Source organism: Schistocerca serialis, chromosome 1 (genome assembly GCF_023864345.2).
Source record: "Schistocerca serialis cubense isolate TAMUIC-IGC-003099 chromosome 1, iqSchSeri2.2, whole genome shotgun sequence".
Taxonomy (NCBI): Eukaryota; Metazoa; Arthropoda; class Insecta; order Orthoptera; family Acrididae; genus Schistocerca; species Schistocerca serialis.
In genome coordinates, this window is record NC_064638.1 from 985,873,006 (window position 1) to 985,886,447 (window position 13,442).

At 44.0% G+C, this 13,442-nt stretch overlaps 1 protein-coding gene across 1 annotated transcript in view; it reads left to right on the forward strand.

Annotated features, from left to right (window-relative positions):
- The window catches only part of LOC126412947 (discoidin domain-containing receptor 2-like), an 813,081-nt gene that overhangs the window by 591,772 nt on the left and 207,867 nt on the right, over positions 1 to 13,442 (forward strand). The window contains exon 5 of the mRNA XM_050082842.1: positions 4,454 to 4,685. Coding sequence (XP_049938799.1) covers positions 4,454 to 4,685 — 232 coding nt within the window. The remainder of the gene's footprint in view (positions 1 to 4,453; positions 4,686 to 13,442) is intronic.

Here is a 13,442-nt window from a genome sequence, read left to right on the forward strand (position 1 = left end):
CGGTTAAAGGCGCTGCAGTCTGGAACCGCAAGACCGCTACGGTCGCAGGTTCGAATCCTGCCTCGGGCATGGATGTTTGTGATGTCCTTAGGTTAGTTAGGTTTAACTAGTTCTAAGTTCTAGGGGACTAATGACCTCAGCAGTTGAGTCCCATAGTGCTTGGAGCCATTTGAATTTCAGTTATCATACTAGAAAGAGTCGCTATATGTGTCGAAAATATTCAGACTCATCGTGATTGAGGATTAATTTTGTAGCGGTCATTTAAATAAGTTTATGGTCATACATGGGCCAAAAATGGTACTGTGGGAGAGTGCAGCCAGTCATTCCTTTGAATGTATACAAATTCGAGCAGTTTGCGCTTACAGATATGATATATTTATATGCAACAGTCTGAGTCATTATCTCTGTATTACATAGATCTGAAAATCATTGCATTAATTTTAAAGCGGTCGCACTAGGTAAGTATAATACTACTGTCTATGTCCTACTAAATGATTATGTACAACTTACGTCTTAGTTCCCGAGGTGTGAACGAAGGTGAAACACACAGCACGAGAAAATAAAAACCGAAGGTCATCTCTAAATATATCTCATTGTGTGATAAATCGATAACTTGCTGCACGTCGTAGCACCAAATTCGACTGCCTTTTTCGAAACTTTTCGCTTTGGCGTACTAGGAACCCATTTCACAATGCCACTCCAGAATAATTTGTTAAGTGACAGATTCAGTAATACGAAATACAGTACGAAACCTAATAATACAACGGTGTCTATGACTTCTTTCTCGTAACCAATATAATGTGCGACATACTACCTGTGATACTTATCGAAAACAAGCGAAATGACCTTTCATTTATCTATTCAAATATTTAAGCCACGCATATTCCAAATATCGAATGCAAATTGTTAATTTGCCTATGAAACGCCTAAACAAAGTCTGTAATACTTTTTAAGGATATCTGTATGAATTAGCGATCTAATAGCAATCAAAATGTGCAGGGAGATTGTGGACGAATCTTACGATACACCATAGTCACGTCACTTTTCGTAGCAATTAATGATGCCGAAAAAACCAGTTTTGTGTATCTGAATGGTCATTTCTTGTATGGTTAAAGGCCAGTCTACTGCACATGAGCACTGTAGTTTATAAGAAGGTATGTGTTCATGGCCCTAGTCCACTTCAGTAAAATCCTTCTAGGTGTATGACCACGTCATATGTAGTAAAACCGACATTTTGGCATTTACTGCACGCAGGCTTCATCAGTCGGCACGATGAAAGCTGGCTGTAGTAGCTGTCTGAATACTGGTACTTTTATAACACATGACGCGGTCACAAAGCCAGAACAATCTCATTGTAATGCACATCAGTATAATTAGAAACGGATACAGATGCGTCAGTAGAGTGCATGTATAAAATTCCGTATTTAATGGTAATTGCCTCTTAAGTTGCTTCAAAACAGCTGTTTGATCAGAAGAGCGCCGAGTGTTCTGTTAGTATTTATTAATTTATTTATTCGGTCGTACAGTAATGAACAAGTTCTCTACTGTCGCTGGAAATACCACACTGAGTTGGCTCCTTAACGTAGCGTGAATTTCTCCCATAACAAATCCGTAGCTACGAAAAGATGAGTATGCAGCAGCACTGGTGCTGTAAGGTGGAAGGGCTGAGCACTGTGGTAACACAAGTTTATTACAAAACACAAACTGAATTGTAACCGCAATTTCCTTATCCATAGAAAAAGCTGCTGGTAATCAGAAATAACATTAATAAAAATAATACAAATGAAAAGCAGATAAAGCTTCAGCCAAAGAACTAACTGAAGAAATGAAAACAATACGTTATCTCACTTAGTTCAACAGAAAATCTGACCCAAAATTCCTATAAAATAAGAAGTGAATTACGACACACCACCACTTAACATTAAGCACTACCGGAATGGATATTTAGCTAAATGTAACTTTCGATATAGCAGACTAGCGTTAATTAAGCACGAGCATTTCTCATGGTGAATGTTAAGTACAGGGCACACAGTACAAAGGCATACGCACTGTCCATGCACTCCAACCATAAGAATTCTTTATAAGAGTGTCTTTCACACACCTAGCGAAATCCGCAGTTGTGATACATATTGTGTACATTGGAGTAGAAAGGAAAGGGTAGGAACTTATGGTATCAGCTGTAACTGGACTTTGTGAGGAATCAGCGGCGACGAGTGAAAATGTGCGCCAGATCCGGACTTGAACCCTAGATCTACTGCTTACTAGACAGGTGCGTTAACCTCTGCACCATCCGGACACAGTGGTTATAGAAAATGTGCGGAATATCTCGGCACGCTCCCAGGCCGACTCACATTCTCACGGAGCGCCACCTACCTGCGTTCCCTGTTTATGACCTCCATGCCCTCTAACTTTGGATACCCGCTGAACGTCGAATGGAAGTGTGCAATCACAATGACTCTTGTCAATATAGTGTCCATTGAGGCAAATCGATAATATGAAGGTGTCCGAAATGAGACACATTACGCATTCATTTAATCGATTCGCCTCGATGGGTAATGAATCCACAACCTTCATTGAGGTTGCACATTAAAGTTCGACCTCCAGCGGGTATCTAAAGTTAGCGAGGGTGGAGGACATATGCAATTCAAAGCCCACAACCGTCTCCGTCTCCTCGAACTCCTCTCTGGCCGGACATGGGGGTTGCACCCCTCTACCATCCTCCACACCACAAATCCTTAATCCGTCCCATCCTCTATTATGCTAATCCCGCCTGGATATCTGCCCCCCCCCCCCCCCCCCTAAATTTCTATAAGTCCCTCCAGATCCTTGACCGTCATGCTCTCCACCTCGCCTTCTGTATACGCCTCCTGTTCCCCACGCAGATCCTCTATAACCTCATTCCTTTCCTCCATCTGCTCCCATTCCTTGAACATATCCGCATACTCTACACCTCCCATCGCCTTGATCCCCCTCACCCCCTGGTTGCTCCTCTCCTCTCCCATCCCCGCCCCCTGCCACTCCTTCACTGTTGTGTCCCCCCTACCCTCCATCTCTACACCCTTCATCTCCTTTCCCAAGGTGGCTTCCATCAACTCCCCCTCCCAGATGATGCCCTCTCTCCCTCCATTTAGCCCTCAGAGTTGATCCTCATATCCCCTCCTTTCCTCCGTCATTTCCCTGGGCTCCCTCTTCCCCCCTTCCATCCTGTGTGTTTCTCCCTGCCTAACCTTTCCCTACCTCCCATCTCCCCCCCACCCCCCTGAATCCTTTTTTCTTCCTGTCCTCTGCCTTCCCCACTCCCTGTCACGTCTGCCCAGCACCCTCCACCCCTCTTATGGGTCCTCATCCTCCACTGGCTCCTTTCCCCCCTCCCCCTTCGCTTTTCCTCACCTTCCCCCTTTTTTATTTTCCCATCATCTGACCAGTTTCCCCCCACCTGCTCTCGGCTGTGGTATATCGTAAGTTAGTGCAGTGTTCCAGTGACTGCTCAGTGTTGTTTCGTCTTCTCCTGTGTTGCGAACAGAAACTATTCTGTCGCTGGGTGTGAATTTTATGTCTTTTGCGAACTGAAACCAGACTGTCGCCGTGTTTTTTTAATTGTCTGTCTATTATTTTCCCTGCGTGCTTCATATGTATTTTATTAGCATCGTCATCCCTTTGTTCTCTGTTTTAAGTTCCACGATTTTTTAGCCATGTTACCCTTTGTCTCTGATTTTGTCGCCTGTTTTTATTATATATTATCTACTCCGTTTTTAAAACAAAGTCTGCAGGCTCAAGAGCGGCATACTAAGCTGCTGCCAGCCCGCTCCCTTCGGGGGGAATTGAAATTCAATAAAGGAAAAAAAAGGAGGACATAGACAGCAACTGCAGATAGGGGAGCTAGGTGGGAATGTGAGTCGACCGGGTAGCGGGCCGAGATAGCCCCACGCATTTGCGGTAGACATTGTGTCTGGGTGAGGCAAAGCTTAACCCAACTGCTTAATAAGCAGTAGATTCAGGATGCAGCTGATATCATTACTTTCCTCCCTTTCGTTTCCTTTCCTCCCGTTCCACCTCTAATTTGCATAATATAAGAACTCTGCGCTGACGAGGAACGACTCTGAAACACTCCCAAACCGACGATCACCGGATTGCCCGTTCCTCGCTCGTCCTCAATAAGCGCCAGCCTCCAGTTGTCTCTATCGAACCGCTGCCCCGGTCTCCAGCTCGTTCCTCTGCTATCTGCAAAATCCAATAGGGCGGTCTAGTCACTACCTCGTGGACAACGGTGGCGCTGGCTGAAACGCTTGCCATGTCTGCGACGCTCTCTCGCTTACAACGAGGAAACTGCCTGCAGCTTTTGGCACCACATACTGAAGGGGCAAGGACCTCCACCGTGCAGCTATTATCATGGCACAATATTACAAGAAAAGTGCGTAAGACTGACTCTAGCGTGTGACCTGGCCCTTTGCAGGTTGCGAGAGGACAAGGGCGGTGGTGCCTGGTGTCCCCGCAACATGGTGACGCGAGCCGCCGAAGAGTGGCTGCAGGTGGAACTGCATTCGCTGCACGCTGTCACCGCGGTGCGCACGCAGGGCCGCTTCGGACACGGCCTGGGCCAGGAGTACGCCGAGAACTACCTGCTCGACTACTGGCGGCCCGGTCTCGCCACTTGGACCCGCTGGAGGGACAAAGCAGGTAACAAGGTAAGTCACTGCGCGTCTGTATCACAGAGTATTATTTTCATGCTGTCGAATGCGAACAGGTCTGGGTGCGGCACCTAAGTCGGTATTGTGAGAGCACCAATGCTCATTGCCCTAGCTACAGTAGCATATCAACGGAGATTGGGCGGTGTACAGTAGAGCACCGCATGTGTGCACCTACAACCGCTCTCCTCTTATTATCCTTTTATGGGTGTGGGAGGGTACTCAACACGTTGATATTAATGGTACGAATTCGACAGATATATAAGTAGCTTCCGAGGTAGACTGGGTGTTGCAGCGCTAGCGTTTTGTACATAGTGCTTGGCAGTAAAAGTGAAGCACCCAGAAGACATGGTCGAATGAATGTGTGGCCTCGTACACATACACACCATCAGCAAGCGTATATATGACCAGAACTGCATTACCGGAGGGATATAAGGACCATCAGAATTCATTGGTGTTGTTCATGTGCTAGTGTTGTTACCAGGCCAGACAGGGTATATAACAGGCGTGAACAACGTCATACGTTGAGTGATCACCCTGAAGAATAAGTAGATGCTGTGTATCCGTATTAGCGTTGCAGCAACAAACAGTTTGGAAGAGGACCCAATGTGTGCCTCTTTTATACCGGCTGGTCGAATCGTGTGGAACATACTTATGGGGCATTCGGATGTGGCAGTGGCTCGATGGTGGGCTGCTTGGGAACGTGAGGTATATTCGCCGTCTAGTTTCTAATCGACCACGTCTGATCACCGCAGGAGCTGATCTGCGTATTGTGCACCGCTTCGCCTGTCATCCAAGAACAAATAATGGACGAGCAGCAGTCGGTCTAGGGAATTACCGTCCCATGCGTAGGCTGCCTTTCACAACACTAAAGGCGCTTTTGGAGTGTTGCCGTGAATGGATATCTTGGAATGATGATGAATGCCGTCGCATTGTGTCAGATAAGATCGCGGTTCTGCGCTGCCACTGACGACCATCGTCATCAAGTATGACCTAAGATCACGGTCCGTGGTGACTGAGATCAATTCACATGACACAACAGCACGTCATGTGTTACCTCTCATTCGGCAACACCGTCGTTCCAGTTTTTTCAAGTGAACAATGCTCGGTCACAACTAGTACGTGTCTCAGTGTTGAGATACCACATCTGACCCGTCTGGATAGCGCAACATGGAAGTGGGTATGTTCTTCCATGACTAACTGGCCCGACTGCCACACATTTATGTTTTCATAATTATTTGGCGGCACCTGAAAATGAAGCTCTAAGCTTCGAAATGGGTCTTGTAACAAATTAAACAAACTACTGGCAACTGAATCGGATTTTTATTCTGTAAAAAGTGGTAGAGAAGATCCAATGAGGAGCGGAAACTTTCGTCACGGGATCATTTAGTAAGCGCGAGAGCGTTATGAAAATGATCAGCGAACTCAAGTGGCAGCCGCTACGAGGGAGGCGTTACATATCACAGAGAAGGTTGCTGTTGAAATTAAGAGAACATACGTGCGAAAAGGAGTCCTCCACATTAGTTTCACGAAATGACCACGATCAGAAAATTGGAGGAATTGTAGTTCTTGCGACAGACTGTGCACATCATTCTTCCCACGCGTCATTCGTGTAGGAACAAAGGGGGGGGGGGGGGGAGACTACAATGATACGTGAGGTACCCTGCGCCACACAATCCAAAATGGCTTGCGGAGTATAGATATAGATATAGGTTTGTACCACGTGTCACTTCCAACTCTGTCCAGTTCCAGTCGCCGGTGGTTCGAACTGTTGGTATGCCTCCGTGTGAGACCGAAGCTCTCAGTTTGTTTTCCTGATACTTTCGCCAATAGAAAGAAGCAATATATTGGTTGATTCTTATAGAAACGCACGATCTCATTATGCGAATAGTACCCCACATCGTGATATACAACGTCTTTCTTACAGCGTCTGCCACTGTAGTTGGGAACATCTTTCACGCTCGCTAAAACACTGTCCGGAAAGCCTCCCTCACACTGACGTTTTTCATGAATCCTAAGGATTCTTCCAATGAATTTCAAACACCTCTGCTTTTGTTTGCAATTAGGTTTAGGTGGACCGTAAACCGCGACATAAGAATACTCCAATATTTAATTTAAAGCATGGCCATTGAGATATTGTTTCCAGTCGCAAAAATACGGTTAGTTGACTGTGAGAAAATAGTAAGTTGCGCAAACAATGAGACAGCGGAACTGAATGAGAATAAAACTCTTAAAAACATCTAAGTGCTGAGACAACCACTCATCAGCCAAGGTGATCTTGGACTAAGACACGAACCTGAATCAGTTCTTATAATTTAGCGAAAAATTTGAAATTTTGTCCGTACAGGAAATCTGTTGTTCATCAGTTGAAGGTTTGAGATTATCCACTACGAGGATGGTCAGGCTCGTTTTCGTTTGCGTGGAGAGGTCAGTAAAAGAATTAGAATTAGGCCGATGACGATCTCGATAAAAATCTTAATGAACCGCACCACCGCGAATGTGTAACGATATGCAGCGTGACTACCATTTGGAGCGTTGTTTCTCACTACTGTTTTTGGGATGAAAAGTGAGATAGAGCCGCAGTTACCGCTGAAATTTACCTACTAAAAACTAAAAAAAAAATCCTCCCGAGCAGGCCATGAAGGCCCAACGGTACTGACCGGCCGCCGTGTCATCCTCAGCTCATAGGCATCACTGGATACGGTTATGGAGGGCCATGTAGTCACCACACCGCTCTCCCGGCCCTATGTCAGTTTCAGAGACCGGAGCCGTTACTTCTCAATCAAGCAGCTCCTCAGTTTGCCTCAGAAGGGCTGAGTGCAGCTTGCCAACAGCGCTCGGCAGGCCGGGTGGTTACCCATCTAAGTGCTAGCCCAGCCTGACAGCGCTTAACTTCGGTGATCTGACGAGAACCGGTTTACCACTGTGACCTTTAACTACTTATGTTCAGTATTTCCATGAGCCCACAACTAGGAAGACTACGTCTGCTCAGCATACAGAATGTTTATTTCCATCAGAACGGTAAAATCCATTACACTGTAAGACTGTCAATTGACGTGGCTAGTCATAATTTGAAGAAAGATCTTTCAGGTCTTAGTGATATTCTTTTGCACACAAAGATCACTTGAAACTTCTTTTGTGGGGATATGTCAAATCACATGTCCGCACTCGCAAAGCTCCTGTCTTGGCCGAACCGGAGAGCCTAGTAAAAAATGAAGTGACAAAAGCCGATCGCAATTCAGCGTATGATTTTGGAACGCTTATAGCTGGAAGTTTCGCAAGTGCTTGAATACTGCATTCAAGACCACCATTATTATAATAACCAGAAGTTCTGCATTTAGGCTGATTGGGTTGCTATGGTAATTGTCAAACATCAACCAAGAAATGAATTTATTGTTTCGGGATATACCCCTCATCAGATATCCAGGAGAAATTGCTGCACATACCCTAGAAAGTCTATATCTATGTGCAGCAATCGCTCCAAGATACCTGATAATGGATAAATGTCGAGACACTTCATATAAGCAGTAAAGTCACTCCTTGCCTGATGCTTAAATTTTACGATTGTGACCCAGGCAGCCTGAAAGTAGAGCTACTGATTCTTATCCGACAATATTTTCAAGTTTTAATAGTTATTAAAATGGAATGTAATTACATAGTAATGTAAGAAGTAGTTGTGTTCATCCTTAAAAAAGAAAGAACTTCCATTTGTGATCTGTCAATCTGTAATCTTAAGAGCACATTTCGTAGTCGTGGTACGCTTGTGAAATGGCTCTCGACTTTGAAGCAGCAGGTTCGAAATGAGGGAGATAAAAGATTTTCACTTCTATAATTTGGCCGGAAAATGAAAGTGATTAAATACAGCTCCTGATCACCAGACTCTGCTCAAATGTCCCAAATTGTGCTCTTGAACTTCAAGTGTCTAATGGAGTGAGAGCATGTGACCTTAATGCATGTGTTCCGTTCTTCTAAAGGAGCCAGTAACTCGGCGATTTCGTTGGAGCTGTTAGAGAGTAGTAGACTACGTGACGGCTCCAGATTTCTGTTGCAGTGTCATGCAGTGAACAATACAAGCACGGCACTAAAATTCTGTAAGCATTCATTATAGTCACCTACAGTTAACATACTTTGACACAGAAACTCATGAAAACGATATTTGTCAACTGGCAGGTATAAAGTACCGATTTAAGCCAACAGTGACATAGGAAATTAGGTGTAGAACGCTTTTGCTGACTCGTACCACCCGACCAGCCTTTCATAACGGGTTGTTTCTTTTATGATAGTGGTATGAACCTTCTGAGGAATACAATGCCGTTAAATTTATGGCGTGAATTCGCTCCTTTACCTTCCATTTTATCATAATTGGTTGAAGAAATTCGCAAATAATTGTTGATATGAGTGAATGCCAGACAAGTGTCGTTCCACTTACAGAGCACAAGAACGTACATAATTCTCTCTACATTCTTCATATGTCATTCACGTGTCAGATTTTTCCATATTGGTTTAAATACCACCGACATCAATGTCGTAATTCGTGAACTGTCACGGTCTAATTGACGAGAATGTCGCAATACATTCACCATAATGTTAAGGAAGCATAGATTCGAAACTAAGAAATTGAATGGAACAGACTACTGTCCATACTTACACCACGTCCCACTGCAGCGTTGAGCATGGCGTAGCGGCACGGTGAATGTCCAGTGCATAAGGGCACAATGAACTAAGCTTGTCTTCAAGCATTGGTTACAAGCTGTTGGATTGAACGAAGGGGACTCCGTTAAATATTTTTCTCTGGGGAACACCATTTGCACACTATTTACAAGGACATATCGACTACACCTGATTGTATGGAACGACATGTTACACTTGCACATCTTTAAAATTCTGATGAAGTACTGAAACCTGAGCATCAGTATGGAATACGAGAAGCTCTTATTGATGCCGCTGGTCGGCATATTCGCCACTACTATACAGGTTAATCTTTTCTTCTTCAGCATTGACAACATTTGTTTATTAATCTTGTTTCTAATAATTGGTGCTGACACATGTTATAGATAACTAACAGCATTTGCAACGTTCAAACTGCTGTTGCTCTACGACTGCCTGCAATAAGTATGCGAAAGAGAAAAGCACCATTTACATCCTAGTTTGCTCCAGTTTCATTTTGTTAATTTCTATGGGCACAGATACATTTAAAAAATCGTGTCTATTTTTAGTTACACATTATTGTGATTACTATACCCAGTGTACGGGTTTCAAATGTGGGCTCTTGATTGCACTTCACTTCTGCGAAAGCAGGACATTAGCACCTATTTCAGAAATATTTGGGGTGCCAGTTTTAAGTGACTCGGGCTTTATACGTAGGTAAATTTCAATGCAGCGTTAAATATGAACTGCCATAAATTACAGAAAACGTTGATTAACAGATATTGAATAATATTTTAATAAAATTAAAAGCCTTAAAAGTAATGATTCAACATTTATTAATTATAATTTGCGTTTGACAGTAAATATGTAATGTAAATGAAACGACAGAAAGTTGCTACTGGCGAGAATCGAACGGGAGACTATGCAGTTAGAAGACTTATGAACTACGCAGTTAGCTACGGGCGACTCTAAAATTGTTTGAAGTGTAGTTAATGGCGCTCAGAGGTCTTCTTATCTTTAAATGTGATGTTTACCTATATCTTTGACATTTGTGATTTACTGATTTACGAAAGTTGATGTCCGGGAACTGACCATAAAATTCTTTAAGTATGAAGGAAATCGAAGAGGGCCTGTCCGGAAGGTCCCCTTGTAAGTCCAAATAAGTTGTTTGCTGTTAATTACCGCACCCGAAATTATTTCGCTTGTTTTCGTGTGAGATCCATTCCTCCCGAAATGTTACAGTCGGTTTTAGCAGTGGCAAGGGGTAGATAGCGAAAAGGGGGAGGGCAGATGACGGGTAGGACTGACATGATATAATTAGCAGGCAGCGACACCGAGGTCACCCCCCAGACCATCTGGCGACGTTGAAGTCGGAGCGCAGCCGCCGCCTGCAGAGCGTGTGACGGCGCACGTACGTGGCACGGAGGCTGCCTGCCTACCAGGCGCAGCTCACCTCCACGGCGGGCCCGCTCGCTTTATTGGATTCCCGACTTCATAACGTGTGGCGCGGCGCGACGCCACGACGCCGCGGTCTGCGCGAGGGGAGTAAAGTGGCGCCGCGAGGACCCAAGCCGAACTCCTCCCCCCAACCCTACTCCCAACCCCTCCCGCTTATTTGAATTTCGCCGCTGCCGTTCGCTCCGGCGTGTCCCGCCGGCAAGACATTTTACTTACAAGGCAGCCAGGGCGGACGAGTGGAGCCGCATGTTTGGTAAAGCTAACTTGGGGAGCGAACATACCCATCGGCGACTCACTCGGTTCCTAGCTGCCTGAGATCCTTATGAGCTCACGGCTACGTTCACAGTGGATATTTGTGATGGATTCAAAGTGACAGGTTAGCCACGGTAGTGAGGAGAGAATGCGTAAGCGTTCAACATCAAATGTAAATGAGTTCCACCATAGCCGTAGCTGAGGTCCGTTCATTATGCCGCAAACAGTTCCCTTCCAAATGATTATCTTCAGGTGACATCTAAAGTTCACCAACAGTCTAATGAATGTATCGGTGAAATGACTCAAAAATGTTTCAAACCCCTGTATAAGGCTCAGAGGCACATTCTCTCAGCGTTATGTAGGCCGATTAGTCATTCTTGAGTCATGGCATCAGAAAATTTCTACAACTTTATGAAAATTAGTCAATAATTTATGATAACGGAGGGACGTTGTATATTCGAGAAGAACTAGTGATTTTTATGCTACTGTGATGAGCCCAGCAATCACGGTTAATGAACAGACTGTACTAAAAGTAGTACTTTCGTCTATGTACCATGTGACGTCATTACACACTGTCAGAAACAAATCCATGCCACAGATAGTTCAAATACCAAGTGTTTCTGATGAAGTACTACTCCTCATGAAGGTCCAGTGGGGGTATGGCAGCGAAACTTGCTACACATGCTAACGAATTAACGCGAAACTGATTTACGCTGGAAAATGAGTTAGTTCCAATTTTGGCCACCAGGTGCTAATCTGGCGTGGTACAGCAATCGTCGACGTCTCGGGTTCTCATACTGAACAAACTATGTAAGCGGCTGTTAGTAATAAAATCAATATTATGCTTCTCTCTCTTGTTTGACTTTCCCTGGCCGCGTCCTATTCCTAATCCAATACATGTGGAAACGTTTCTATACTTCTTTCTTCTATTCAAAATGCCATATTTTCCCCAGGAGGCCGAAATTGTAACTAATTTTTTCAGTTAAATCGGCTCCACATTAACGCATTAATATATTTGCCAGGTTTCGCTGCCATATGATAATTACAGCTCGCGCTAGACCTCTGCAAGTGGCTGCACTTCAATTATAATCACCCAGTATGATGCACTAGGGGTAAGATAGATACTGCCAACAGGAAAATTAAAGAGACCTTTGGAGAAAAGAGAACCACTTGTATGAATATCAAGAACTCAGATATCAACCCAGTTCTAAGCAAAGAAGGGAAGGCAGAAAGGTGGAAGGAGTATATAGAGGGTTTATACAAGGGCGATGTGCTTGAGGACAATATTATGGAAATGGAAGAGGATGTAGATGAAGACGAAATGGGAGATAAGATACTGCGTGAAGAGTTTGATAGAGCACTGAAAGACCTGAGTTGAAACAAGGCCCAGGGAGTAGACAACATTCCATTAGATCTACTGATTGCCTTGGGAGAGCCAGTCATGACAAAACTCTACCATCTGGTGAGCAAGATGTATGAGACAGGCGAAATACTCTCAGACTTCAAGAAGAATATAATAATTCCAATCCCAAAGAAAGCAGGTGTTGACAGATGTGAAAATTACCGAACTATCAGTTTAGTAAGTCACAGCTGCAAAATACTAACGCGAATTCTTTACAGACGAATGGAAAAACTGGTAGAAGCGGACCTCGGGGAAGATCAGTTTGGATTCCGTAGAAAGGTTGGAACACGTGAGGCAATACTAACCTTACGACTTATCTTAGAAGAAAGATTAAGAAAAGGCAAACCTACGTTTCTAGCATTTGTAGACTTAGAGAAAGCTTTTGACAAAGTTAACTGGAATACTCTCTTTCAAATTCTGAAGGTGGCAGGGGTAAAATACAGGGAGCGAAAGGCTATTTACAATTTGTACAGAAACCAAATAGCAGTTATAAGAGTCGAGGGGCGTGAAAGGGAAACAGTGGTTGGGAAAGGAGTGAGACAGGGTTGTAGCCTCTCCCCGATGTTATTCAATCTGTATATTGGGCAAGCAGTAAAGGAAACAAAAGAAAAATTCGGAGCAGGTATTAAAATTCATGGAGAAAAGTAAAAACTTTGAGGTTCCCCGATTACATTGTAATTCTATCAGAGACAGCGAAGGACTTGGAAGAGCAGTTGAACCGAATGGACAGTGTCTTGAAAGGAGGATATAAGATGAATATCAACAAAAGCAAAACGAGGATAATGGAATGTAGTCAAATTAAATCGGGTGATGCTGAGGGAATTAGATTAGGAAATGAGACACTTAAAGTAGTAAAGGAGTTTTGCTATTTAGGAAGTAAAATAACTGATGATGGTCGAAGTAGAGAGGATATAAAATGTAGACTGGCAATGGCAAGGAAATCGTTTCTGAAGAAGAGAAATTTGTTAACGTCGAGTATAGATTTAAGTGTCAGGAAG